This window comes from Hypanus sabinus, chromosome 6 (genome assembly GCF_030144855.1).
Source record: "Hypanus sabinus isolate sHypSab1 chromosome 6, sHypSab1.hap1, whole genome shotgun sequence".
NCBI lineage: Eukaryota > Metazoa > Chordata > Chondrichthyes > Myliobatiformes > Dasyatidae > Hypanus > Hypanus sabinus.
The window spans coordinates 117967264-117992324 of NC_082711.1; the positions used below are offsets into that span (position 1 = coordinate 117967264).

Sequence of the window (25061 nt, forward strand, 5' to 3'; positions counted from 1 at the left end):
AAAACTCAACAACAACCAGCACAAAGACAGAATAGTGACAGCGCGCCAGTATGCGGAGCGCGTTATTTGATCTGGAGCGCATTTTTTAATTTGAGAACGTACGTGCACCTGCGCACTACTCATGTCCATCACTTAACAGAAATGACATGTAACATGTAAGGCTTATTGAAAAAAATATTTTCAAATGCATTTTTTACATAACACAACGAAGAAACTTATTTTTAATTTCAGTGGGAACAGTGTTGTTGGTCTCCCTTTTTAGCCAGCACATCAAAGTCTGGATTTAGTTTTGTTGTGGCGATTCTCAGGATGGATCTGAGGTGTTGGTCAGTTAACTTGGATCTGTGGCTGGCTTTGTTGATGTTCATGACGCTGAACGCCTGTTCACACAAATAGGTCGAGCCGAACAAAGAGCAAAGCGCAAATGTGGAGTAATACACTGCACCTCAACAAAGGTCAATGTATATAGAGTGCGTCATCTATTGGGAAAACGCCAGAATTGCGGGGAAAAAATGTTAAAAAGGTTTATTAATATAATTTCATCAAGTTCTGCGGGCCGGATTAAAAAGCTTAACGGGCCGCATATGGCCCGCGGGCCGTAGTTTGCCCATGCCTGATCTAAACAATGCTTGACATTAGCCTGAGGTGGAATGTTCAAAATGGTCGTGGAAATCTCCCGTGGTAGGTAAAAATGACAGCACTTCACTGCTACACATTCCAGGTCTGGTGTGCAGAATTGGGACAGCACTGATATTCATGCACCAGGAAGAGTTGATCATGAGGCATACTCCTCCACCTCTGCTTTTGAGAGACTCTATAGATCTATCCTGACGGTGTATATTAAACCCGCCAATCTAAATCGCTGCATCCGGTAGGGAAGGGTTCCGTGAAACAAAGGACATGCGCGGTCCTAAAACCCTTCTGATTCTGCACCCTAGGGCTGAGATCGTCGATTTTATTCACCACGTTCGCCACCAAGATAGTCGGTATAGGGAGTTTAAAACCCCGTTTCCTTAAATGCACGCTGCACCCGCGCTTCTTCCGCAGTATCCTACGTGGCTGCTTCCAACCAGAATCGGTGTTGTTTCCGTCAGTCTTAATCTTCGTGTAAATGCATGAAGACATCCTTGTTGACTGTACTGACCTTGGAAACAGCTGCGCTTTTCAGCTGTAACAGGGTGAAACGGGAAAATTTAATCTGGTGGGAACAAAGGATGTTGGGAATGGTGAGGACACAGCACCCAGGGATTGGGGGGTGGGGGGGAGTGTTGCTATGGGTAATGGGACAGAAACAATGTGCCAGGGGCAGAGTGTGGCGCAGTGCGGTACCTCTCATCCAGCTCTGAGACACCAGGGAAGATTACTTGATTCCAAGCAATTGGTTTATTGATCATTACAGAATGTCTCTCTGGTGCTTTTCCGCCCCTCTCTCCATTCCCCTTTTCCCAACTGCAATTCCCCTCTGAAAGGCTCGGTTTCATTCATTGCATGTGTCCATATACAACTCTGAAATTTGTCTTCTCCAGACAGCCATGAAACAAGAAAGAACTTAAAAGTTCTTCAGAGAGAAACCTTATACCCAGCCCACCACACAACAGAACACTAACCCCCAAACATCCATACCACCCCCTACACAACGAAGTGGAAAGGGAAAGAGCGATAAGAAAACACAGAATATAAAAACCACAAGTCCGAAAAGGTCCATAGTCCATAATGTCAGAAACACACTGAGTCTCAGCAATTTGCAGAACGGTAAACTTTATTTTTCGAGTCTGCAGAGTCGGACCCAACCAGCTCCTGCTAGATTGAGTGCCGAATTACACTTTGCACAGTTTTTTATACCCTACTTGTTTACGACTTTGTGAGTTGCACCCATGTGAGGTGCAGACATTCTTCCTTAATCTCATTACAAAATTACAAATGTGATTACCCTTTGGCCCACTTATCAGCCTCAGCGCATTAACACCGTTATTGTTCAACCGTTAAGCATGTCTTCCCGTTACCTGTATCGCTTCTTTAATCAGCAAGCTATTGTTCCATCCTCATTTTGCAAATTGGTTTATACGTTGCCCTGCAAGTTGCTTTGCACGCTCTTTCTGTGTCAGCACATTCTAAATGGACTCCTTAAGTACCGTCTTTAATTTAATCATTTCTCTCAAATAGTCTAATCCATTACGCAGAACCACGATGCCGTCCTCCGATATCTCTGACACTCTTCCCTCCCTGCCCCCTTCCCGTTCTCGGCACAACAGAGACTGTTATGAAAATCAAGTGTATCATCACTCACGTATGTCATGAAATTTGTTAATTATTATTTGCGGCAGCAGTACAGCACAACACATAAAATTATGACAGTTATGTGCAAAAGTCTGTGGCATCTTAACTATGCCTCAGATTTTTGCACAGCGCAGCAAACTGATTTCAGTCAGATCATTTCCCTGGGTGTTTGCTTCCCTGTTACCTCCAGAAAATTATTTCTTTCTGAAGCCAGATTTAAAGTATGTTTTTAGCTTTGTTTTTTTGTTTAGTATTTGTTCCCCCAATTAAAATTTCAAAAGATTCCAGTTATAGGGGACAAGAATTTATTTGGGATTTCAAACTGATTTTATTGTGACCCCCTATAAGCCTCCAACCTAGAGACACAGAGGCCAGATATGGGCCAGATATGTGGTTCCTCTGGTGTGGAACCACACAGTCTGCTGAAACTTCCCAAAACAACTCCCTCCCCCAATAACTGCCACCCACCTATGTAGAGTGCTGCCCAGGTCCCGGTTAAGTGTGATGTCCTCCCTGCCCCACCCACACAGATTACCCTCGTCTAGAATTACTGAGATACACCCCATCCTTGTCCAACAAGGACAGCTGCAAATCTGAGGAATGTGGAATCTTTCTATCCCCCAAAACACACCAATTCCACAGCCTGGCTTGCAGACGCAGCCCCAGTCTCAGAGAGGAAGATGGGAGCCTCCGGATTATATTGGTGAGGATTTTCCACGGGCTCCTGCTCCATTCCTGATTGTGGCCATGCGTGGAATCCCCGGATAGTTCACTGTTTCATACATTTCGAAGCTGCTGTCCCTCACGTTCCTGCGGGCTCCTCGTTTACCCCTCGCTGGCTCAGCAGCTGGATTCCCAGGGGAGTTCACTGTGGCATACACGGTGTTCGGAACTTCCAGCCAGTCGTTATGCCCATGAACCTGCAGTAAAGCACAAAGTTCAGAGTGAAGAGAGATCCAGTCCGGCACCACATTGGCTGGGCTAAGAAAGCAAAACGTAACCGGGTGTGGGATGGGAGGATAGACTGAGTTCCCCGGAGACTCGGTGTATGGGAGGAGTGTTGGGGGGGTGGGTGTCAAGGGGTGAGTTAACAGTGGTCACTGGTGACTGGGTGTGTGGAGGGTAGGAGCATTCCCCGGTGACTTGGAGTACAGGGGGGTGGGTGGAGGGAATCAGTGTCCTCCGGTGACTGGGAGAGCAGCTGGGGGGGTTACAATGTCTCCCCGTGACTGGGTGTGGGGGGAACCCCAGACACTGGGTGTGTGGGGTCAGTGAACCCCAGACACTGGGTGTGAGGGGTCAGTGAACCCCAGACACTGGGTTTGTGGAGGCAGTGAACACTAGACACTAGGTGTGTGGGGCGAGTGTAACCCAGTGACTGGGCGTGTGAGGTCAGTGTACACCAACGACTGGGTGTGTGGGGTCAGTGAATCCCAGTGACTGGGTGTGTGAGGTCAGTGAACCCCAGTGACTGGGTGTGTGGGGCGAGTGTAACCTAGTGACTGGGTGTGTGGGGTCAGTGAACACCAGTGACTGGGTGTGTGGAGGTCAGTGAACCCCAGTGACTAGGTGTGTGGAGGTCAGTGAACCCCTGTGAATAGGTGTGTGGGGTCAGTGAACTCCTGTGACTGGGTGTGTGGGGTCAGTGAACCCCAGTGACTGGGTGTGTGGAGGTCAGTGAACCCCTGTGAATAGGTGTGTGGGGTCAGTGAACCCCTGTGACTGGGTGTGTGGGGTCAGTGAACACCAGTGACTGGGTATGTGGAGGTCAGTGAACCCCAGTGACTGCATGTGTGGGATAAGTGAACCCCAGTGACTGGATATGTGGAGGTCAGTGAACCCCAGTGACTGCGTGTGTGGGATAAGTGAACCCCAGTGACTGCGTGTGTGGGGTCAGTGAACCCCAGTGACTGGGTGTGTGGAGGTCAGTGAACCCCTGTGACTGGGTGTGTGGAGGTCAGTGAACCCCAGTGACTGGGTGTGTGGGGTCAGTGAACCCCTGTGACTGGGTATGTGGAGGTCAGTGAACCCCTGTGACTGGGTGTGTGGGGTCAGTGAACCCCTGTGACTGGGTATGTGGAGGTCAGTGAACCCCTGTGACTGGGTGTGTGGGGTCAGTGAACCCCTGTGACTGGGTATGTGGAGGTCAGTGAACCCCAGTGACTGCGTGTGTGGGATAAGTGAACCCCAGTGACTGGGTGTGTGGGGTCAGTGAACCCCAGTGACTGGGTGTGTTGAGGTCAGTGAACCCCTGTGACTGGGTGTGTGGAGGTCAGTGAACCCCAGTGACTGCGTGTGTGGGATAAGTGAACGCCAGTGACTGGGTGTGTGGGGTCAGTGAACCCCAGTGACTAGGTGTGTGGAGATCAGTGAACCCCAGTGACTGCATGTGTGGGATAAGTGAACCCCAGTGACTGGGTGTGTGGGGTCAGTGAACCCCAGTGACTGGGTGTGTGGAGGTTAGTGAACCCCAGTGACTAGGTGTGTGGGGTCAGTGAACCCCAGTGACTGGGTGTGTGGAGGTCAGTGAACCCCAGTGACTGGGTGTGTGGGGTCAGTGAACCCCAGTGACTAGATGTGTGGAGGTCAGTGAAGCCCAGTGACTTGGTGTGTGGGGTCAGTGAACCCCAGTGACAGGGTGTGTGGAGGTCAGTGAACCCCAGTGACTGGGTGTGTGGAGGTCAGTGAACCCCAGTGACTTGGTGTGTGGAGGTCAGTGAACCCCAGTGACTGGGTGTGTGGAGGTCAGTGAACCCCAGTGACTGGGTGTGTGGGATAAGTGAACCCCAGTGACTAGGTGCGTGGAGGTCAGTGAATCACAGTGACTCGGTGTGTGGAGGTCAGTGAACCCCAGTGACTGCGTGTGTGGGATAAGTGAACCCCAGTGACTGGGTGTGTGGAGGTCAGTGAACCCCAGTGAATAGGTGTGTGGGGTCAGTGAACCCCAGTGACTGGGTGTGTGGGGTCAGTGTACCCCAGTGACTGGGTGTGTGGGGTCAGTGTACCCCAGTGACTGGGTGTGTGGAGGTCAGTGAACCCCTGTGAATAGGTGTGTGGGGTCAGTGAACCCCAGTGACTAGGTGTGTGGGGTCAGTGTACCCCAGTGAATAGGTGTGTGGGGTCAGTGAACCCCAGAGACTGGGTGTGTGGGGTCAGTGTACCCCAGTGACTGGGCATGCAGGTGGGGGGGTTACAATGTCTCCCAGTGACTAGGTGTGGGGGAACAGAGTACCCCAGACACTGGGTGTTTGGGGTCAGTGTACCCCAGTGACTGGGTGTGTGGGGTCAGTGAACCCCAGTGACTGGGCATGCAGGTGGGGGGGTTACAATGTCTCCCAGTGACTGGGTGTGGGGTAACAGAGTACCCCAGACACTGGGTGATTGGGGTCAGTGTACCCCAGTGACTGGGTGTGGGGGAACAGAATACCCCAGACACTGGGTGTGTGGAGTCAGTGCACCCCAGTGATTGGGCATGCAGGTGGGGGTTACAATGTCTCCCAGTGACTGGGTCTGGGGGAACAGAGTACCCCAGACACTGGGTGTTTGGGGTCAGTGTACCCCAGTGACTGGGTGTGTGGGGTCAGTGAACCGCAGTGACTGGGCATGCAGGTGGGGGTTACAATGTCTCCCTGTGACTGGGTGTGGGGGAACAGAGTACCACAGACACTGGGTGTTTGGGGTCAGTGTACCCCAGTGACTGGGTGTGTGGGGTCAGTGAACCGCAGTGACTGGGCGTGCAGGTGGGGGGTTACAATGTCTCCCCGTGACTGGGTGTGGGGGAACAGAGTACCCCAGACACTGGGTGTGTGGGGTCAGTGAACCCCAGACACTGGGTTTGTGGGGTCAGTGAACCCCAGACACTGGGTGTGTGGGGTCAGTGTACTCCAGTGACTAGGTGTCAGGGGGTCAGTGAACCCCAGTGACTGGGTGTGTGAGGACAGTGTACCCCAGACACTGGGATTGTGGGGTCAGTGTACCCCAGTGAATGGGTGTGTGAGGTCAGTGAACCCCAGTGACTGGGTGTGTGGGGTCAGTGAACCCCAGTGACTGGGTGTGTGAGGTCAGTGTACCCCAGACACTGGGTGTGTGGGGTCAGTGAACCCCAGTGACTGGGTGTGTGGGGCGAGTGTACCCCAGTGACTGGGTGTGTAGAGGTCAGTGTACCCCAGTGACTAGTTGTGTGGGGACAGTGAACCCCAGTGACTGGGTGTGTGGGGTCAGTGAACCCCAGTGACTGGGAGTGTGGGGTCAGTGAACCCCAGTGACTGGGAGTGTGGGGTCAGTGAACCCCAGTGACTGGGTGTGTGGAGGTCAGTGAACCCCTGTGACTGGGTGTGTGGAGGTCAGTGAACCCCAGTGACTGCGTGTGTGGGATAAGTGAACCCCAGTGACTGGGTGTGTGGGGTCAGTGAACCCCAGTGACTAGGTGTGTGGAGGTCAGTGAACCCCAGTGACTGCGTGTGTGGGATAAGTGAACCCCAGTGACTGGGTGTGTGGGGTCAGTGAACCCCAGTGACTGGGTGTGTGGAGGTTAGTGAACCCCAGTGACTAGGTGTGTGGGGTCAGTGAACCCCAGTGACTGGGTGTGTGGAGGTCAGTGAACCCCAGTGACTGGGTGTGTGGGGTCAGTGAACCCCAGTGACTAGGTGTGTGGAGGTCAGTGAAGCCCAGTGACTAGGTGTGTGGGGTCAGTGAACCCCAGTGACAGGGTGTGTGGAGGTCAGTGAACCCCAGTGACTGGGCATGCAGGTGGGGGTTACAATGTCTCCCTGTGACTGGGTGTGGGGGAACAGAGTACCACAGACACTGGGTGTTTGGGGTCAGTGTACCCCAGTGACTGGGTGTGTGGGGTCAGTGAACCGCAGTGACTGGGCGTGCAGGTGGGGGGTTACAATGTCTCCCCGTGACTGGGTGTGGGGGAACAGAGTACCCCAGACACTGGGTGTGTGGGGTCAGTGAACCCCAGACACTGGGTTTGTGGGGTCAGTGAACCCCAGACACTGGGTGTGTGGGGTCAGTGTACTCCAGTGACTAGGTGTCAGGGGGTCAGTGAACCCCAGTGACTGGGTGTGTGAGGACAGTGTACCCCAGACACTGGGATTGTGGGGTCAGTGTACCCCAGTGAATGGGTGTGTGAGGTCAGTGAACCCCAGTGACTGGGTGTGTGGGGTCAGTGAACCCCAGTGACTGGGTGTGTGAGGTCAGTGTACCCCAGACACTGGGTGTGTGGGGTCAGTGAACCCCAGTGACTGGGTGTGTGGGGCGAGTGTACCCCAGTGACTGGGTGTGTAGAGGTCAGTGTACCCCAGTGACTAGTTGTGTGGGGACAGTGAACCCCAGTGACTGGGTGTGTGGGGTCAGTGAACCCCAGTGACTGGGAGTGTGGGGTCAGTGAACCCCAGTGACTGGGAGTGTGGGGTCAGTGAACCCCAGTGACTGGGTGTGTGGAGGTCAGTGAACCCCTGTGACTGGGTGTGTGGAGGTCAGTGAACCCCAGTGACTGCGTGTGTGGGATAAGTGAACCCCAGTGACTGGGTGTGTGGGGTCAGTGAACCCCAGTGACTAGGTGTGTGGAGGTCAGTGAACCCCAGTGACTGCGTGTGTGGGATAAGTGAACCCCAGTGACTGGGTGTGTGGGGTCAGTGAACCCCAGTGACTGGGTGTGTGGAGGTTAGTGAACCCCAGTGACTAGGTGTGTGGGGTCAGTGAACCCCAGTGACTGGGTGTGTGGAGGTCAGTGAACCCCAGTGACTGGGTGTGTGGGGTCAGTGAACCCCAGTGACTAGGTGTGTGGAGGTCAGTGAAGCCCAGTGACTAGGTGTGTGGGGTCAGTGAACCCCAGTGACAGGGTGTGTGGAGGTCAGTGAACCCCAGTGACTTGGTGTGTGGAGGTCAGTGAACCCCAGTGACTGGGTGTGTGGAGGTCAGTGAACCCCAGTGACTGGGTGTGTGGGATAAGTGAACCCCAGTGACTAGGTGCGTGGAGGTCAGTGAACCCCAGTGACTGCGTGTGTGGGATAAGTGAACCCCAGTGACTGGGTGTGTGGAGGTCAGTGAACCCCAGTGAATAGGTGTGTGGGGTCAGTGAACCCCAGTGACTGGGTGTGTGTGGTCAGTGTACCCCAGTGACTGGGTGTGTGGGGTCAGTGTACCCCAGTGACTGGGTGTGTGGAGGTCAGTGAACCCCAGTGAATAGGTGTGTGGGGTCAGTGAACCCCAGTGACTAGGTGTGTGGGGTCAGTGTACCCCAGTGAATAGGTGTGTGGGGTCAGTGAACCCCAGAGACTGGGTGTGTGGGGTCAGTGTACCCCAGTGACTAGGTGTGTGGGGTCAGTGTACCCCAGTGACTGGGTGTGTGGGGGTCCGTGAACCCCAGTGACTGGGCGTGTGAGGTCAGTGAACCCCAGTGACAGGGTGTGTGGGGTCAGTGAACCCCAGTGACTGGGCATGCAAGTGGGGGGGTTACAATGTCTCCCAGTGACTGGGTGTGGGGGAACAGAGTAGCCCAGACACTGGGTGTTTGGGGTCAGTGTACCCCAGTGACTGGGTGTGTGGGATAAGTGAACCCCAGTGACTGGGTGTGTGGGGTCAGTGAACCCCAGTGACTGGGTGTGTGAGGTCAGTGAACCCCAGTGACTGGGTGTGTGGGGTCAGTGAACCCCAGTGACTGGGTGTGTGGGGCCAGTGAACCCCAGTGACTGGGTGTGTGGAGGTCAGTGAACCCCTGTGACTGGGTGTGTGGAGGTCAGTGAACCCCAGTGACTGCGTGTGTGGGATAAGTGAACCCCAGTGACTGGGTGTGTGGGGTCAGTGAACCCCTGTGACTAGGTGTGTGGTGGTCAGTGAACCCCAGTGACTGCGTGTGTGGGATAAGTGAACCCCAGTGACTGGGTGTGTGGGGTCAGTGAACCCCAGTGACTGGGTGTGTGGAGGTTAGTGAACCCCAGTGACTAGGTGTGTGGGGTCAGTGAACCCCAGTGACTGGGTGTGTGGAGGTCAGTGAACCCCAGTGACTGGGTGTGTGGGGTCAGTGAACCCCAGTGACTAGGTGTGTGGAGGTCAGTGAAGCCCAGTGACTAGGTGTGTGGGGTCAGTGAACCCCAGTGACAGGGTGTGTGGAGGTCAGTGAACCCCAGTGACTTGGTGTGTGGAGGTCAGTGAACCCCAGTGACTGGGTGTGTGGAGGTCAGTGAACCCCAGTGACTGGGTGTGTGGGATAAGTGAACCCCAGTGACTAGGTGCGTGGAGGTCAGTGAACCCCAGTGACTCGGTGTGTGGAGGTCAGTGAACCCCAGTGACTGCGTGTGTGGGATAAGTGAACCCCAGTGACTGGGTGTGTGGAGGTCAGTGAACCCCAGTGAATAGGTGTGTGGGGTCAGTGAACCCCAGTGAATAGGTGTGTGGGGTCAGTGAACCCCAGTGACTAGGTGTGTGGGGTCAGTGTACCCCAGTGAATAGGTGTGTGGGGTCAGTGAACCCCAGAGACTGGGTGTGTGGGGTCAGTGTACCCCAGTGACTAGGTGTGTGGGGTCAGTGTACCCCAGTGACTGGGTGTGTGGGGGTCCGTGAACCCCAGTGACTGGGCGTGTGAGGTCAGTGAACCCCAGTGACAGGGTGTGTGGGGTCAGTGAACCCCAGTGACTGGGCATGCAGGTGGGGGGGGTTACAATGTCTCCCAGTGACTGGGTGTGGGGGAACAGAGTAGCCAGACACTGGGTGTTTGGGGTCAGTGTACCCCAGTGACTGGGTGTGGGGGAACAGAGTAGCCCAGACACTGGGTGTGTGGAGTCAGTGCACCCCAGTGATTGGGCATGCAGGTGGGGGTTACAATGTCTCCCAGTGACTGGGTCTGGGGGAACAGAGTACCCCAGACACTGGGTGTTTGGGGTCAGTGTACCCCAGTGACTGGGGGTGTGGGGTCAGTGAACCGCAGTGACTGGGCATGCAGGTGGGGGTTACAATGTCTCCCTGTGACTGGGTGTGGGGGAACAGAGTACCACAGACACTGGGTGTTTGGGGTCAGTGTACCCCAGTGACTGGGTGTGTGGGGTCAGTGAACCGCAGTGACTGGGCGTGCAGGTGGGGGGTTACAATGTCTCCCCGTGACTGGGTGTGGGGGAACTGAGTACCCCAGACACTGGGTGTGTGGGGTCAGTGAACCCCAGACACTGGGTTTGCGGGGTCAGTGAACCCCAGACACTGGGTGTGTGGGGTCAGTGTACTCCAGTGACTAGGTGTCAGGGGGTCAGTGAACCCCAGTGACTGGGTGTGTGAGGTCAGTGTACCCCAGACACTGGGTTTGTGGGGTCAGTGTACCCCAGTGAATGGGTGTGTGAGGTCAGTGAACCCCAGTGACTGGGTGTGTGGGGTCAGTGAACCCCAGTGACTGGGTGTGTGAGGTCAGTGTACCCCAGACAATGGGTGTGTGGGGTCAGTGTACCCCAGTGACTAGTTGTGTGGGGTCAGTGAACCTCAGTGACTGGGTGTGTGGGGTCAGTGAACCCCAGTGACTGGGAGTGTGGGGTCAGTGAACCCCAGTGACTGGGAGTGTGGGGTCAGTGAACCCCAGTGACTGGGCATGCAGGTGGGGGGTTACAATGTCTCCCCGTGACTGGGTGTGTGGGGTCAGTGAACCCTAGTGACTGGGTGTGTGGGGTCAGTGAACCCCAGTGACTCGGTGTGTGAGGTCAGTGAACCCCAGTGACTTGGCGTGTGGGGTCAGTGTACCCCAGTGACTGGGTGTGTGGGGTCAGTGAACCCCAGTGACTGGGTGTGTGAGGTCAGTGTACCCCAGTGACTGGGTGTGTGGGGTCAGTGAACCCCTGTGACTGGGTGTGTGGGGTCAGTGAACCCCTGTGACTGGGTGTGGGGGAACAGAGTACCGCAGTGACTGGGTGTGTGGGTTCAGTGAACCCCAGACACTGGGTGTGTGGGGTCAGTGTACCCCAGTGACTAGGTGTCGGGGGGGTCAGTGAACCCCAGTGACTAGGTGTGTGAGGTCAGTGTACCCCAGTGAATAGGTGTGTGAGGTCAGTGAACCCCAGTGACTGGGTGTGTGGGGCGAGTGTTCCCCAGTGACTGGGTGTGTAGAGGTCAGTGTACCCCAGTGACTGGGTGTGTAGAGGTCAGTGTACCCCAGTGACTGGGTGTGTGGGGCGAGTGTACCCCAGACACTGGGTGTGTGAGGTCAGTGTACCCCAGTGACTGGGTGTGTGGGGTCAGTGAACCCCAGTGACCAGGTGTGTGAGGTCTGTGTACCCCAGACACTGGGTGTGTGGGGTCAGTGAACCCCAGTGACTGGGTGTGTGGGGTGAGTGTACCCCAGCGACTGGGTGTGTAGAGGTCAGTGTACCCCAGTGACTGGGTGTGTCGGGCGAGTGTACCCCAGACACTGGGTGTGTGAGGTCAGTGTACCCCAGTGACTGGTTGTGTGGGGTCAGTGAAGCCCAGAGACTGGGTGTGCAGGTCGGGGGTTACAATGTCTCCCCGTGACTGGGTGTGGGGGAACAGAGTACCCCAAACACTGTGTGTGTGGAGTCAGTGAACCCCAGTGACTGGGTGTATGGGGTCAGAGAACCCCAGACACTGGGTGTGTGGGGTCAGTGAACCCCAGACACTGGGTGTGTGGGGTCAGTGAACCCCAGTGACTAGGTGTGTGGGGGTCAGTGAACCCCAGTGACTGGGTGTGTGGGGCGAGTGTACCCCACTGACTGGGTGTGTGGGATCTGTGAACCCCAGTGACTGGGTGTGTGGGGTCAGTGTACCCCACTGACTGGGTGTGTGGGATCAATGAACCCCAGTGACTGGGTGTGTGGGATCAGTGTACCCCAGTGACTGGGCGTGTGGGGTCAGTGAACCCCAGTGACTGGGTGTGTGGGGTCAGTGTACCCTACTGACTGTGTGTGTGGGGTCAGTGAACCCCAGTGACTGGGTGTGTGGGGTCAGTGAACCCCAGTGACTGGGTGTGTGGGGTCAGTGTACCCCAGTGACTGGGTGTGTGGGGTCAGTGTACCCTACTGACTGTGTGTGTGGGGTCAGTGAACCCCAGTGACTGGGTGTGTGGGGTCAGTGAACCCTACAGACTGGTTGTGTGGGGTCAGTGTACCCCAGTGACTGGGTGTGTGGGGTCAGTGTATCGCAGTGACTGGGTGTGTGGGGTCAGTGAACACTAGACACTGGGTGTGTGGGGTCAGTGTACCCCAGACACTGGGTGTGTGGGGTCAGTGAACACCAGTGACTGGGTGTGTGGGGCGAGTGTAACCCAGTGACTGGGCGTGTGAGGTCAGTGAACCCCAGTGACAGGGTGTCTGGGGTTCAGTGAACCCCAGTGACTGGGTGTGTGGGGTCAGTGCATCCCAGTGACTGGGTGTGTGGAGTCAGTGAACCCCAGTGACTGGGTGTGTGGGGTGAGTGAATCCCAGACACTGGGTATGTGGGGTCAGTGAACCCCGGTGACTAGGTGTGTGGGGGTCAGTGTACCCCAGTGACTAGGTGTGTGAGTTCAGTGTACCCCAGTGTCTAGGTGTGTGGGGTTCAGGGTACCCCAGTGACTGGTTGTGTGGGGGTCAATGAACCCTAGTCACTAGGTGTTTGGGGGTCAATGTACCCCTGTGACTGGGCATGCAGGTGGTGGTTTACAATGTCTCCCCAGTGACTGGGTGTGTGGGATCAGTGAACCCCAGTGACTGTGTGTGTGGGGTCAGTGTACCCCACTGACTGGGTGTGTGGGGTCAGTATACCCTACTGACTGGGTGTGTGGGGTCAGTGTACCCCAGTGACTGGGTGTATGGGGACAGTGAATCGCAGACACTGGGTGTGTGTGTTCAGTGTACCCTAGTGACTAGGTGTGTGGGGTACAGGGTACCCCAGTGACTGGTTGTGTGGGGGTCAATGAACCCCAGTGACTGGGTGTGTGGGGTCAGTGAACCCCAGTGACCAGGTGTGTGAGGTCAGTGTACCCCAGACACTGGGTGTGTGGGGTCAGTGAACCCCAGTGACTGGGTGTGTGGGGTGAGTGTACCCCAGCGACTGGGTGTGTAGAGGTCAGTGTACCCCAGTGACTGGGTGTGTCAGGCGAGTGTACCCAAGACACTGGGTGTGTGAGGTCAGTGTACCCCAGTGACTGGTTGTGTGGGGTCAGTGAAGCCCAGAGACTGGGTGTGCAGGTGGGGGGTTACAATGTCTCCCCATGACTGAATGTGGGGGAACAGAGTACCCCAGACACTGGGTGTGTGGGGTCAGTGAACCCCAGTGACTGGGCCTGCAGGTGGGGGGTTACAATGTCTCCCCGTGACTGGGTGTGGGGGAACAGAGTACCCCAAACACTGTGTGTGTGGAGTCAGTGAACCCCAGTGACTGGGTGTGTGGGGTCAGAGAACCCCAGACACTCGGTGTGTGGGGTCAGTGAACCCCAGACACTGGGTGTGTGGGGTCAGTGAACCCCAGTGACTAGGTGTGTGGGGGTCAGTGAACCCCAGTGACTGGGTGTGTGGGGCGAGTGTACCCCACTGACTGGGTGTGTGGGATCTGTGAACCCCAGTGTCTGGGTGTGTGGGGTCAGTGTACCCCACAGACTGGGTGTGTGGGATCAATGAACCCCAGTGACTGGGTGTGTGGGATCAGTGTACCCCAGTGACTGGGCGTGTGGGGTCAGTGTACCCCAGTGACTGGGTGTGTGAGGTCAGTGTACCCTACTGACTGTGTGTGTGGGGTCAGTGAACCCCAGTGACTGGGCATGCAGGTGGGGGGTTACAATGTCTCCCCGTGACTGGGTGTGGGGGAACAGAGTACCCCAGACACTGGGTGTGTGGGGTCAGTGAACCCCAGACACTGGGTTTGTGGAGTCGGTGAACACTAGACACTGGGTGTGTGGGGTCAGTGAACCCCAGTGACTGGGTGTGTGGGATCAGTGTACCCCAGTGACTGGGCGTGTGGGGTCAGTGTACCCCAGTGACTGGGCGTGTGGGGTCAGTGTACCCTACTGACTGTGTGTGTGGGGTCAGTGTACCCCAGTGACTGGGTGTGTCGGGCGAGTGTACCCCAGACACTGGGTGTGTGAGGTCAGTGTACCCCAGTGACTGGTTCTGTGGGGTCAGTGAAGCCCAGAGACTGGGTGTGCAGGTGGGGGGTTACAATGTCTCCCCATGACTGAATGTGGGGGAACAGAGTACCCCAGACACTGGGTGTGTGGGGTCAGTGAACCCCAGTGACTGGGCCTGCAGGTGGGGGGTTACAATGTCTCCCCGTGACTGGGTGTGGGGGAACAGAGTACCCCAAACACTGTGTGTGTGGAGTCAGTGAACCCCAGTGACTGGGTGTGTGGGGTCAGAGAACCCCAGACACTGGGTGTGTGGGGTCAGTGAACCCCAGACACTGGGTGTGTGGGGCGAGTGTACCCCACTGACTGGGTGTGTGGGATCTGTGAACCCCAGTGACTGGGTGTGTGGGATCTGTGAACCCCAGTGACTGGGTGTGTGGGGTCAGTGTACCCCACTGACTGGGTGTGTGGGATCAATGAACCCCAGTGACTGGGTGTGTGGGATCAGTGTACCCCAGTGACTGGGCGTGTGGGGTCAGTGTACCCCAGTGACTGGGCGTGTGGGGTCAGTGTACCCTACTGACTGTGTGTGTGTCGTCAGTGAACCCCAGCGACTGGGTGTGTAGAGGTCAGTGTACCCCAGTGACTGGGTGTGTCGGGCGAGTGTACCCCAGACACTGGGTGTGTGAGGTCAGTGTACCCCAGTGACTGGTTGTGTCGGGTCAGTGAAGCCCAGAGACTGGGTGTGCAGGTGGGGGGTTACAATGTCTCCCCATGCCTGAATGTGGGGGAACAGAGTACCCCAGACACTGGGTGTGTGGGGTCAGTGAACCCCAGTGACTGGGCCTGCAGGTGGGGGGTTACAATGTCTCCCCGTGACTGGGTGTGGGGGAACAGAGTACCCCAAACACTGTGTGTGTGGAGTCAGTGAACCCCAGTGACTGGGTGTGTGGGGTCAGAGAACCCCAGACACTCGGTGTGTGGGGTCAGTGAACCCCAGACACTGGGTGTGTGGGGTCAGTGAACCCCAGTGACTAGGTGTGTGGGGGTCAGTGAACCCCAGTGACTGGGTGTGTGGGGCGAGTGTACCCCACTGACTGGGTGTGTGGGATCTGTGAACCCCAGTGTCTGGGTGTGTGGGATCAGTGTACCCCAGTGACTGGGCGTGTGGGGTCAGTGAACCCCAGTGACTGGGTGTGTGGGGTCAGTGTACCCTACTGACTGTGTGTGTGGGGTCAGTGAACCCCAGTGACTGGGTGTGTGGGGTCAGTGAACCCCAGTGACTGGGTGTGTGGGGTCAGTGTACCCCAGTGACTGGGTGTGTGGGGTCAGTGTATCGCAGTGACTGGGTGTGTGGGGTCAGTGAACACTAGACACTGGGTGTGTGGGGTCAGTGTACCCCAGACACTGGGTGTGTGGGGTCAGTGAACACCAGTGACTGGGTGTGTGGGGCGAGTGTAACCCAGTGACTGGGCGTGTGAGGTCAGTGAACCCCAGTGACAGGGTGTCTGGGGTTCAGTGAACCCCAGTGACTGGGTGTGTGGGGTCAGTGCATCCCGGTGACTGGGTGTGTGGAGTCAGTGAACCCCAGTGACTGGGTGTGTGGGGTGAGTGAATCCCAGACACTGGGTATGTGGGGTCAGTGAACCCCGGTGACTAGGTGTGTGGGGGTCAGTGTACCCCAGTGACTAGGTGTGTGAGTTCAGTGTACCCCAGTGTCTAGGTGTGTGGGGTTCAGGGTACCCCAGTGACTGGTTGTGTGGGGGTCAATGAACCCTAGTCACTAGGTGTTTGGGGGTCAATGTACCCCTGTGACTGGGCATGCAGGTGGTGGTTTACAATGTCTCCCCAGTGACTGGGTGTGTGGGATCAGTGAACCCCAGTGACTGTGTGTGTGGGGTCAGTGTACCCCACTGACTGGGTGTGTGGGGTCAGTATACCCTACTGACTGGGTGTGTGGGGTCAGTGTACCCCAGTGACTGGGTGTATGGGGACAGTGAATCGCAGACACTGGGTGTGTGTGTTCAGTGTACCCTAGTGACTAGGTGTGTGGGGTACAGGGTACCCCAGTGACTGGTTGTGTGGGGGTCAATGAACCCCAGTGACTGGGTGTGTGGGGTCAGTGAACCCCAGTGACCAGGTGTGTGAGGTCAGTGTACCCCAGACACTGGGTGTGTGGGGTCAGTGAACCCCAGTGACTGGGTGTGTGGGGTGAGTGTACCCCAGCGACTGGGTGTGTAGAGGTCAGTGTACCCCAGTGACTGGGTGTGTCAGGCGAGTGTACCCAAGACACTGGGTGTGTGAGGTCAGTGTACCCCAGTGACTGGTTGTGTGGGGTCAATGAAGCCCAGAGACTGGGTGTGCAGGTGGGGGGTTACAATGTCTCCCCATGACTGAATGTGGGGGAACAGAGTACCCCAGACACTGGGTGTGTGGGGTCAGTGAACCCCAGTGACTGGGCCTGCAGGTGGGGGGTTACAATGTCTCCCCGTGACTGGGTGTGGGGGAACAGAGTACCCCAAACACTGTGTGTGTGGAGTCAGTGAACCCCAGTGACTGGGTGTGTGGGGTCAGAGAACCCCAGACACTCGGTGTGTGGGGTCAGTGAACCCCAGACACTGGGTGTGTGGGGTCAGTGAACCCCAGTGACTAGGTGTGTGGGGGTCAGTGAACCCCAGTGACTGGGTGTGTGGGGCGAGTGTACCCCACTGACTGGGTGTGTGGGATCTGTGAACCCCAGTGTCTGGGTGTGTGGGGTCAGTGTACCCCACAGACTGGGTGTGTGGGATCAATGAACCCCAGTGACTGGGTGTGTGGGATCAGTGTACCCCAGTGACTGGGCGTGTGGGGTCAGTGTACCCCAGTGACTGGGTGTGTGAGGTCAGTGTACCCTACTGACTGTGTGTGTGGGGTCAGTGAACCCCAGTGACTGGGCATGCAGGTGGGGGGTTACAATGTCTCCCCGTGACTGGGTGTGGGGGAACAGAGTACCCCAGACACTGGGTGTGTGGGGTCAGTGAACCCCAGACACTGGGTTTGTGGAGTCGGTGAACACTAGACACTGGGTGTGTGGGGTCAGTGAACCCCAGTGACTGGGTGTGTGGGATCAGTGTACCCCAGTGACTGGGCGTGTGGGGTCAGTGTACCCCAGTGACTGGGCGTGTGGGGTCAGTGTACCCTACTGACTGTGTGTGTGGGGTCAGTGTACCCCAGTGACTGGGTGTGTCGGGCGAGTGTACCCCAGACACTGGGTGTGTGAGGTCAGTGTACCCCAGTGACTGGTTCTGTGGGGTCAGTGAAGCCCAGAGACTGGGTGTGCAGGTGGGGGGTTACAATGTCTCCCCATGACTGAATGTGGGGGAACAGAGTACCCCAGACACTGGGTGTGTGGGGTCAGTGAACCCCAGTGACTGGGCCTGCAGGTGGGGGGTTACAATGTCTCCCCGTGACTGGGTGTGGGGGAACAGAGTACCCCAAACACTGTGTGTGTGGAGTCAGTGAACCCCAGTGACTGGGTGTGTGGGGTCAGAGAACCCCAGACACTCGGTGTGTGGGGTCAGTGAACCCCAGACACTGGGTGTGTGGGGTCAGTGAACCCCAGTGACTAGGTGTGTGGGGGTCAGTGAACCCCAGTGACTGGGTGTGTGGGGCGAGTGTACCCCACTGACTGGGTGTGTGGGATCTGTGAACCCCAGTGTCTGGGTGTGTGGGATCAGTGTACCCCAGTGACTGGGCGTGTGGGGTCAGTGAACCCCAGTGACTGGGTGTGTGGGGTCAGTGTACCCTACTGACTGTGTGTGTGGGGTCAGTGAACCCCAGTGACTGGGTGTGTGGGGTCAGTGAACCCCAGTGACTGGGTGTGTGGGGTCAGTGTACCCCAGTGACTGGGTGTGTGGGGTCAGTGTATCGCAGTGACTGGGTGTGTGGGGTCAGTGAACACTAGACACTGGGTGTGTGGGGTCAGTGTACCCCAGACACTGGGTGTGTGGGGTCAGTGAACACCAGTGACTGGGTGTGTGGGGCGAGTGTAACCCAGTGACTGGGCGTGTGAGGTCAGTGAACCCCAGTGACAGGGTGTCTGGGGTTCAGTGAACCCCAGTGACTGGGTGTGTGGGGTCAGTGCATCCCGGTGACTGGGTGTGTGGAGTCAGTGAACCCCAGTGACTGGGTGTGTGGGGTGAGTGAATCCCAGACACTGGGTATGTGGGGTCAGTGAACCCCGGTGACTAGGTGTGTGGGGGTCAGTGTACCCCAGTGACTAGGTGTGTGAGTTCAGTGTACCCCAGTGTCTAGGTGTGTGGGGTTCAGGGTACCCCAGTGACTGGTTGTGTGGGGGTCAATGAACCCTAGTCACTAGGTGTTTGGGGGTCAATGTACCCCTGTGACTGGGCATGCAGGTGGTGGTTTACAATGTCTCCCCAGTGACTGGGTGTGTGGGATCAGTGAACCCCAGTGACTGTGTGTGTGGGGTCAGTGTACCCCACTGACTGGGTGTGTGGGGTCAGTATACCCTACTGACTGGGTGTGTGGGGTCAGTGTACCCCAGTGACTGGGTGTATGGGGACAGTGAATCGCAGACACTGGGTGTGTGTGTTCAGTGTACCCTAGTGACTAGGTGTGTGGGGTACAGGGTACCCCAGTGACTGGTTGTGTGGGGGTCAATGAACCCCAGTGACTGGGTGTGTGGGGTCAGTGAACCCCAGTGACCAGGTGTGTGAGGTCAGTGTACCCCAGACACTGGGTGTGTGGGGTCAGTGAACCCCAGTGACTGGGTGTGTGGGGTGAGTGTACCCCAGCGACTGGGTGTGTAGAGGTCAGTGTACCCCAGTGACTGGGTGTGTCAGGCGAGTGTACCCAAGACACTGGGTGTGTGAGGTCAGTGTACCCCAGTGACTGGTTGTGTGGGGTCAGTGAAGCCCAGAGACTGGGTGTGCAGGTGGGGGGTTACAATGTCTCCCCATGACTGAATGTGGGGGAACAGAGTACCCCAGACACTGGGTGTGTGGGGTCAGTGAACCCCAGTGACTGGGCCTGCAGGTGGGGGGTTACAATGTCTCCCCGTGACTGGGTGTGGGGGAACAGAGTACCCCAAACACTGTGTGTGTGGAGTCAGTGAACCCCAGTGACTGGGTGTGTGGGGTCAGAGAACCCCAGACACTCGGTGTGTGGGGTCAGTGAACCCCAGACACTGGGTGTGTGGGGTCAGTGAACCCCAGTGACTAGGTGTGTGGGGGTCAGTGAACCCCAGTGACTGGGTGTGTGGGGCGAGTGTACCCCACTGACTGGGTGTGTGGGATCTGTGAACCCCAGTGTCTGGGTGTGTGGGGTCAGTGTACCCCACAGACTGGGTGTGTGGGATCAATGAACCCCAGTGACTGGGTGTGTGGGATCAGTGTACCCCAGTGACTGGGCGTGTGGGGTCAGTGTACCCCAGTGACTGGGTGTGTGAGGTCAGTGTACCCTACTGACTGTGTGTGTGGGGTCAGTGAACCCCAGTGACTGGGCATGCAGGTGGGGGGTTACAATGTCTCCCCGTGACTGGGTGTGGGGGAACAGAGTACCCCAGACACTGGGTGTGTGGGGTCAGTGAACCCCAGACACTGGGTTTGTGGAGTCGGTGAACACTAGACACTGGGTGTGTGGGGTCAGTGAACCCCAGTGACTGGGTGTGTGGGATCAGTGTACCCCAGTGACTGGGCGTGTGGGGTCAGTGTACCCTACTGACTGTGTGTGTGTCGTCAGTGAACCCCAGCGACTGGGTGTGTAGAGGTCAGTGTACCCCAGTGACTGGGTGTGTCGGGCGAGTGTACCCCAGACACTGGGTGTGTGAGGTCAGTGTACCCCAGTGACTGGTTGTGTCGGGTCAGTGAAGCCCAGAGACTGGGTGTGCAGGTGGGGGGTTACAATGTCTCCCCATGCCTGAATGTGGGGGAACAGAGTACCCCAGACACTGGGTGTGTGGGGTCAGTGAACCCCAGTGACTGGGCCTGCAGGTGGGGGGTTACAATGTCTCCCCGTGACTGGGTGTGGGGGAACAGAGTACCCCAAACACTGTGTGTGTGGAGTCAGTGAACCCCAGTGACTGGGTGTGTGGGGTCAGAGAACCCCAGACACTCGGTGTGTGGGGTCAGTGAACCCCAGACACTGGGTGTGTGGGGTCAGTGAACCCCAGTGACTAGGTGTGTGGGGGTCAGTGAACCCCAGTGACTGGGTGTGTGGGGCGAGTGTACCCCCACTGACTGGGTGTGTGGGATCTGTGAACCCCAGTGACTGGGTGTGTGGGATCAGTGTACCCCAGTGACTGGGCGTGTGGGGTCAGTGTACCCCAGTGACTGGGTGTGTGGGGTCAGTGTACCCTACTGACTGTGTGTGTGGGGTCAGTGAACCCCAGTGACTGGGCATGCAGGTGGGGGGTTACAATGTCTCCCCGTGACTGGGTGTGGGGGAACAGAGTACCCCAGACACTGGGTGTGTGGGGTCAGTGAACCCCAGACACTGGGTTTGTGGTCGGTGAACACTAGACACTGGGTGTGTGGGGTCAGTGAACCCCAGTGACTGGGTGTGTAGGGTCAGTGAACCGCAGTGACTGGGCATGCAGGTGGGGGTTACAATGTCTCCCTGTGACGGTGTGGGGGAACAGAGTACCCCAGACACTGGGTGTTTGGGGTCAGTGTACCCGACTGACTGTGTGTGTGGGATCAGTGAACCCGAGTGACTGGGTGTGTGGGGTCAGTGAACCCCTGTGACTGGGTGTGGGGGAACAGAGTACCCCAGTGACTGGGTGTGTGGGTTCAGTGAACCCCAGACACTGGGTTTGTGGGGTCAGTGAACCCCAGACACTGGGTTTGTGGGGTCAGTGTACCCCAGTGACTAGGTGTCGGGGGGGTCAGTGAACCCCAGTGACTAGGTATGTGAGGTCAGTGTACCCCAGTGAATAGGTGTGTGAGGTCAGTGAACCCCAGTGACTGGGTGTGTGGGGCGAGTGTACCCCAGTGACTGGGTGTGTAGAGTTCAGTGTACCCCAGTGACTGGGTGTGTAGAGGTCAGTGTACCCCAGTGTCTGGGTGTGTGGGGCGAGTGTACCCCAGACACTGGGTGTGTGAAGTCAGTGTACCCCAGTGACTGGGTGTGTGGGGACAGTGAACCCCAGTGACCAGGTGTGTGAGGTCAGTGTACCCCAGACACTGGGTGTGTGGGGTCAGTGAACCCCAGACACTGGGTTTGTGGAGTCGGTGAACACTAGACACTGGGTGTGTGGGGTCAGTGAACCCCAGTGACTGGGTGTGTAGGGTCAGTGAACCGCAGTGACTGGGCATGCAGGTGGGCGTTACAATGTCTCCCTGTGACGGTGTGGGGGAACAGAGTACCCCAGACACTGGGTGTTTGGGGTCAGTGTACCCGACTGACTGTGTGTGTGGGATCAGTGAACCCGAGTGACTGGGTGTGTGGGGTCAGTGAACCCCTGTGACTGGGTGTGGGGGAACAGAGTACCCCAGTGACTGGGTGTGTGGGTTCAGTGAACCCCAGACACTGGGTTTGTGGGGTCAGTGAACCCCAGACACTGGGTTTGTGGGGTCAGTGTACCCCAGTGACTAGGTGTCGGGGGGGGTCAGTGAACCCCAGTGACTAGGTATGTGAGGTCAGTGTACCCCAGTGAATAGGTGTGTGAGGTCAGTGAACCCCAGTGACTGGGTGTGTGGGGCGAGTGTACCCCAGTGACTGGGTGTGTAGAGTTCAGTGTACCCCAGTGACTGGGTGTGTAGAGGTCAGTGTACCCCAGTGTCTGGGTGTGTGGGGCGAGTGTACCCCAGACACTGGGTGTGTGAAGTCAGTGTACCCCAGTGACTGGGTGTGTGGGGTCAGTGAACCCCAGTGACCAGGTGTGTGAGGTCAGTGTACCCCAGACACTGGGTGTGTGGGGTCAGTGAACCCCAGTGACTGGGTGTGTGGGGTGAGTGTACCCCAGCGACTGGGTGTGTAGAGGTCAGTGTACCCCAGTGACTGGGTGTGTCGGGCGAGTGTACCCCAGACACTGGGTGTGTGAGGTCAGTGTACCCCAGTGACTGGTTGTGTGGGGTCAGTGAAGCCCAGAGACTGGGTGTGCAGGTGGGGGGTTACAATGTCTCCCCATGACTGAATGTGGGGGAACAGAGTACCCCAGACACTGGGTGTGTGGGGTCAGTGAACCCCAGTGACTGGGCCTGCAGGTGGGGGGTTACAATGTCTCCCCGTGACTGGGTGTGGGGGAACAGAGTACCCCAAACACTGTGTGTGTGGAGTCAGTGAACCCCAGTGACTGGGTGTGTGGGGTCAGAGAACCCCAGACACTCGGTGTGTGGGGTCAGTGAACCCCAGACACTGGGTGTGTGGGGTCAGTGAACCCCAGTGACTAGGTGTGTGGGGGTCAGTGAACCCCAGTGACTGGGTGTGTGGGGCGAGTGTACCCCACTGACTGGGTGTGTGGGATCTGTGAACCCCAGTGACTGGGTGTGTGGGATCTGTGAACCCCAGTGACTGGGTGTGTGGGGTCAGTGTACCCCACTGACTGGGTGTGTGGGATCAATGAACCCCAGTGACTGGGTGTGTGGGATCAGTGTACCCCAGTGACTGGGCGTGTGGGGTCAGTGTACCCCAGTGACTGGGCGTGTGGGGTCAGTGTACCCTACTGACTGTGTGTGTGGGGTCAGTGAACCCCAGTGACTGGGTGTGTGGGGTCAGTGAACCCTACTGACTGGGTGTGTGGGGTCAGTGTACCCCAGTGACTGGGTGTGTGGGGTCAGTGTACCCCAGTGACTGGGTGTGTGGGGTCAGTGAACACTAGACACTGGGTGTGTGGGCTCAGTGAACACTAGACACTGGGTGTGTGGGGTCAGTGTACCCCAGACACTGGGTGTGTGGGGTCAGTGAACACTAGACACTGGGTTTGTGGAGTCGATGAACACTAGACACCGGGTGTGTGGGGTCAGTGAACACCAGTGACTGGGTGTGTGGGGCCAGTGTAACCCAGTGACTGGGCGTGTGAGGTCAGTGAACCCCAGTGACTGGGTGTGTAGGGTCAGTGAACCGCAGTGACTGGGTGTGTGAGGTCAGTGTACCCCAGTGACTGGGTGTGTGGGGTCAGTGAACCCGTGTGACTGGGTGTGGGGGAACAGAGTACCCCAGTGACTGGGTGTGTGGGTTCAGTGAACCCCAGACACTGGGTTTGTGGGGTCAGTGAACCCCAGACTCTGGGTGTGTGGGGTCAGTGTACCCCAGTGACTAGGTGTCGGGGGGGTCAGTGAACCCCAGTGACTAGGTGTGTGAGGTCAGTGTACCCCAGTGACTGGTGTGTGGGATCAGTGTACCCCACTGACTGGGTGTGTGGGATCAATGAACCCCAGTGACTGGGTGTGTGGGATCAGTGTACCCCAGTGACTGGCGTGTGGGGTCAGTGTACCCCAGTGACTTGGCGTGTGGGGTCAGTGTACCCTACTGACTGTGTGTGTGGGGTCAGTGAACCTCAGTGACTGGGTGTGTGGGGTCAGTGAACCCTACTGACTGGGTGTGTCGGGTCAGTGTACCCCAGTGACTGGGTGTGTGGGGTCAGTGTACCCCAGTGACTGGGTGTGTGGGGTCAGTGAACACTAGACACTGGGTGTGTGGGGTCAGTGAACACTAGACACTGGGTGTGTGGGGTCAGTGTACCCCAGACACTGGGTGTGTGGGGTCAGTGAACACTAGACACTGGGTTTGTGGAGTCGATGAACACTAGACACTGGGTGTGTGGGGTCAGTGAACACCAGTGACTGGGTGTGTGGGGCCAGTGTAACCCAGTGACTGGGCGTGTGAGGTCAGTGAACCCCAGTGACTGGGCGTGTAGGGTCAGTGAACCCTACTGACTGGGTGTGTGGGGTCAGTGTACCCCAGTGACTAGGTGTCGGGGGGGTCAGTGAACCCCAGTGACTAGGTGTGTGAGGTCAGTGTACCCCAGTGAATAGGTGTGTGAGGTCAGTGAACCCCAGTGACTGGGTGTGTGGGGCGAGTGTACCCCAGTGACTGGGTGTGTAGAGGTCAGTGTACCCCAGTGACTGGGTGTGTAGAGGTCAGTGTACCCCAGTGACTGGGTAGGTGGGGCGAGTGTACCCCAGACACTGGGTGTGTGAGGTCAGTGTACCCCAGTGACTGGGTGTGTGGGGTGAGTGTACCCCAGCGACTGGGTGTGTAGAGGTCAGTGTACCCCAGTGACTGGTTGTGTCGGGCGAGTGTACCCCAGACACTGGGTGTGTGAGGTCAGTGTACCCCAGTGACTGGTTGTGTGGGGTCAGTGAAGCCCAGAGACTGGGTGTGCAGGTGGGGGGTTACAATGTCTCCCCGTGACTGGGTGTGGGGGAACAGAGTACCCCAAACACTGTGTGTGTGGAGTCAGTGAACCCCAGTGACTGGGTGTGTGGGGTCAGAGAACCCCAGACACTGGGTGTGTGGGGTCAGTGAACCCCAGACACTGGGTGTGTGGGGTCAGTGAACCCCAGTGACTAGGTGTGTGGGGGTCCGTGAACCCCAGTGACTGGGTGTGTGGGGCGAGTGTACCCCACTGACTGGGTGTGTGGGATCTGTGAACCCCAGTGACTGGGTGTGTGGGGTCAGTGTACCCCACTGACTGGGTGTGTGGGATCAATGAACCCCAGTGACTGGGTGTGTGGGATCAGTGTACCCCAGTGACTGGGCGTGTGGGGTCAGTGAACCCCAGTGACTGGGTGTGTGGGGTCAG

At 57.2% G+C, this 25061-nt stretch overlaps 1 protein-coding gene across 2 annotated transcripts in view; it reads right to left on the bottom strand.

Moving 5' to 3' along the window:
* Positions 1–2290: 2290 nt before the first annotated feature.
* LOC132395068 (HEPACAM family member 2-like) overlaps positions 2291–25061 on the bottom strand; it is a 75136-nt gene continuing 52365 nt past the window's right edge. For both annotated transcript variants that reach the window (XM_059971384.1, XM_059971383.1), the window contains one exon: positions 2291–3197. In XM_059971384.1, coding sequence (XP_059827367.1) covers positions 2973–3197 — 225 coding nt within the window. In that variant the 3' untranslated portion in view covers positions 2291–2972. The remainder of the gene's footprint in view (positions 3198–25061) is intronic.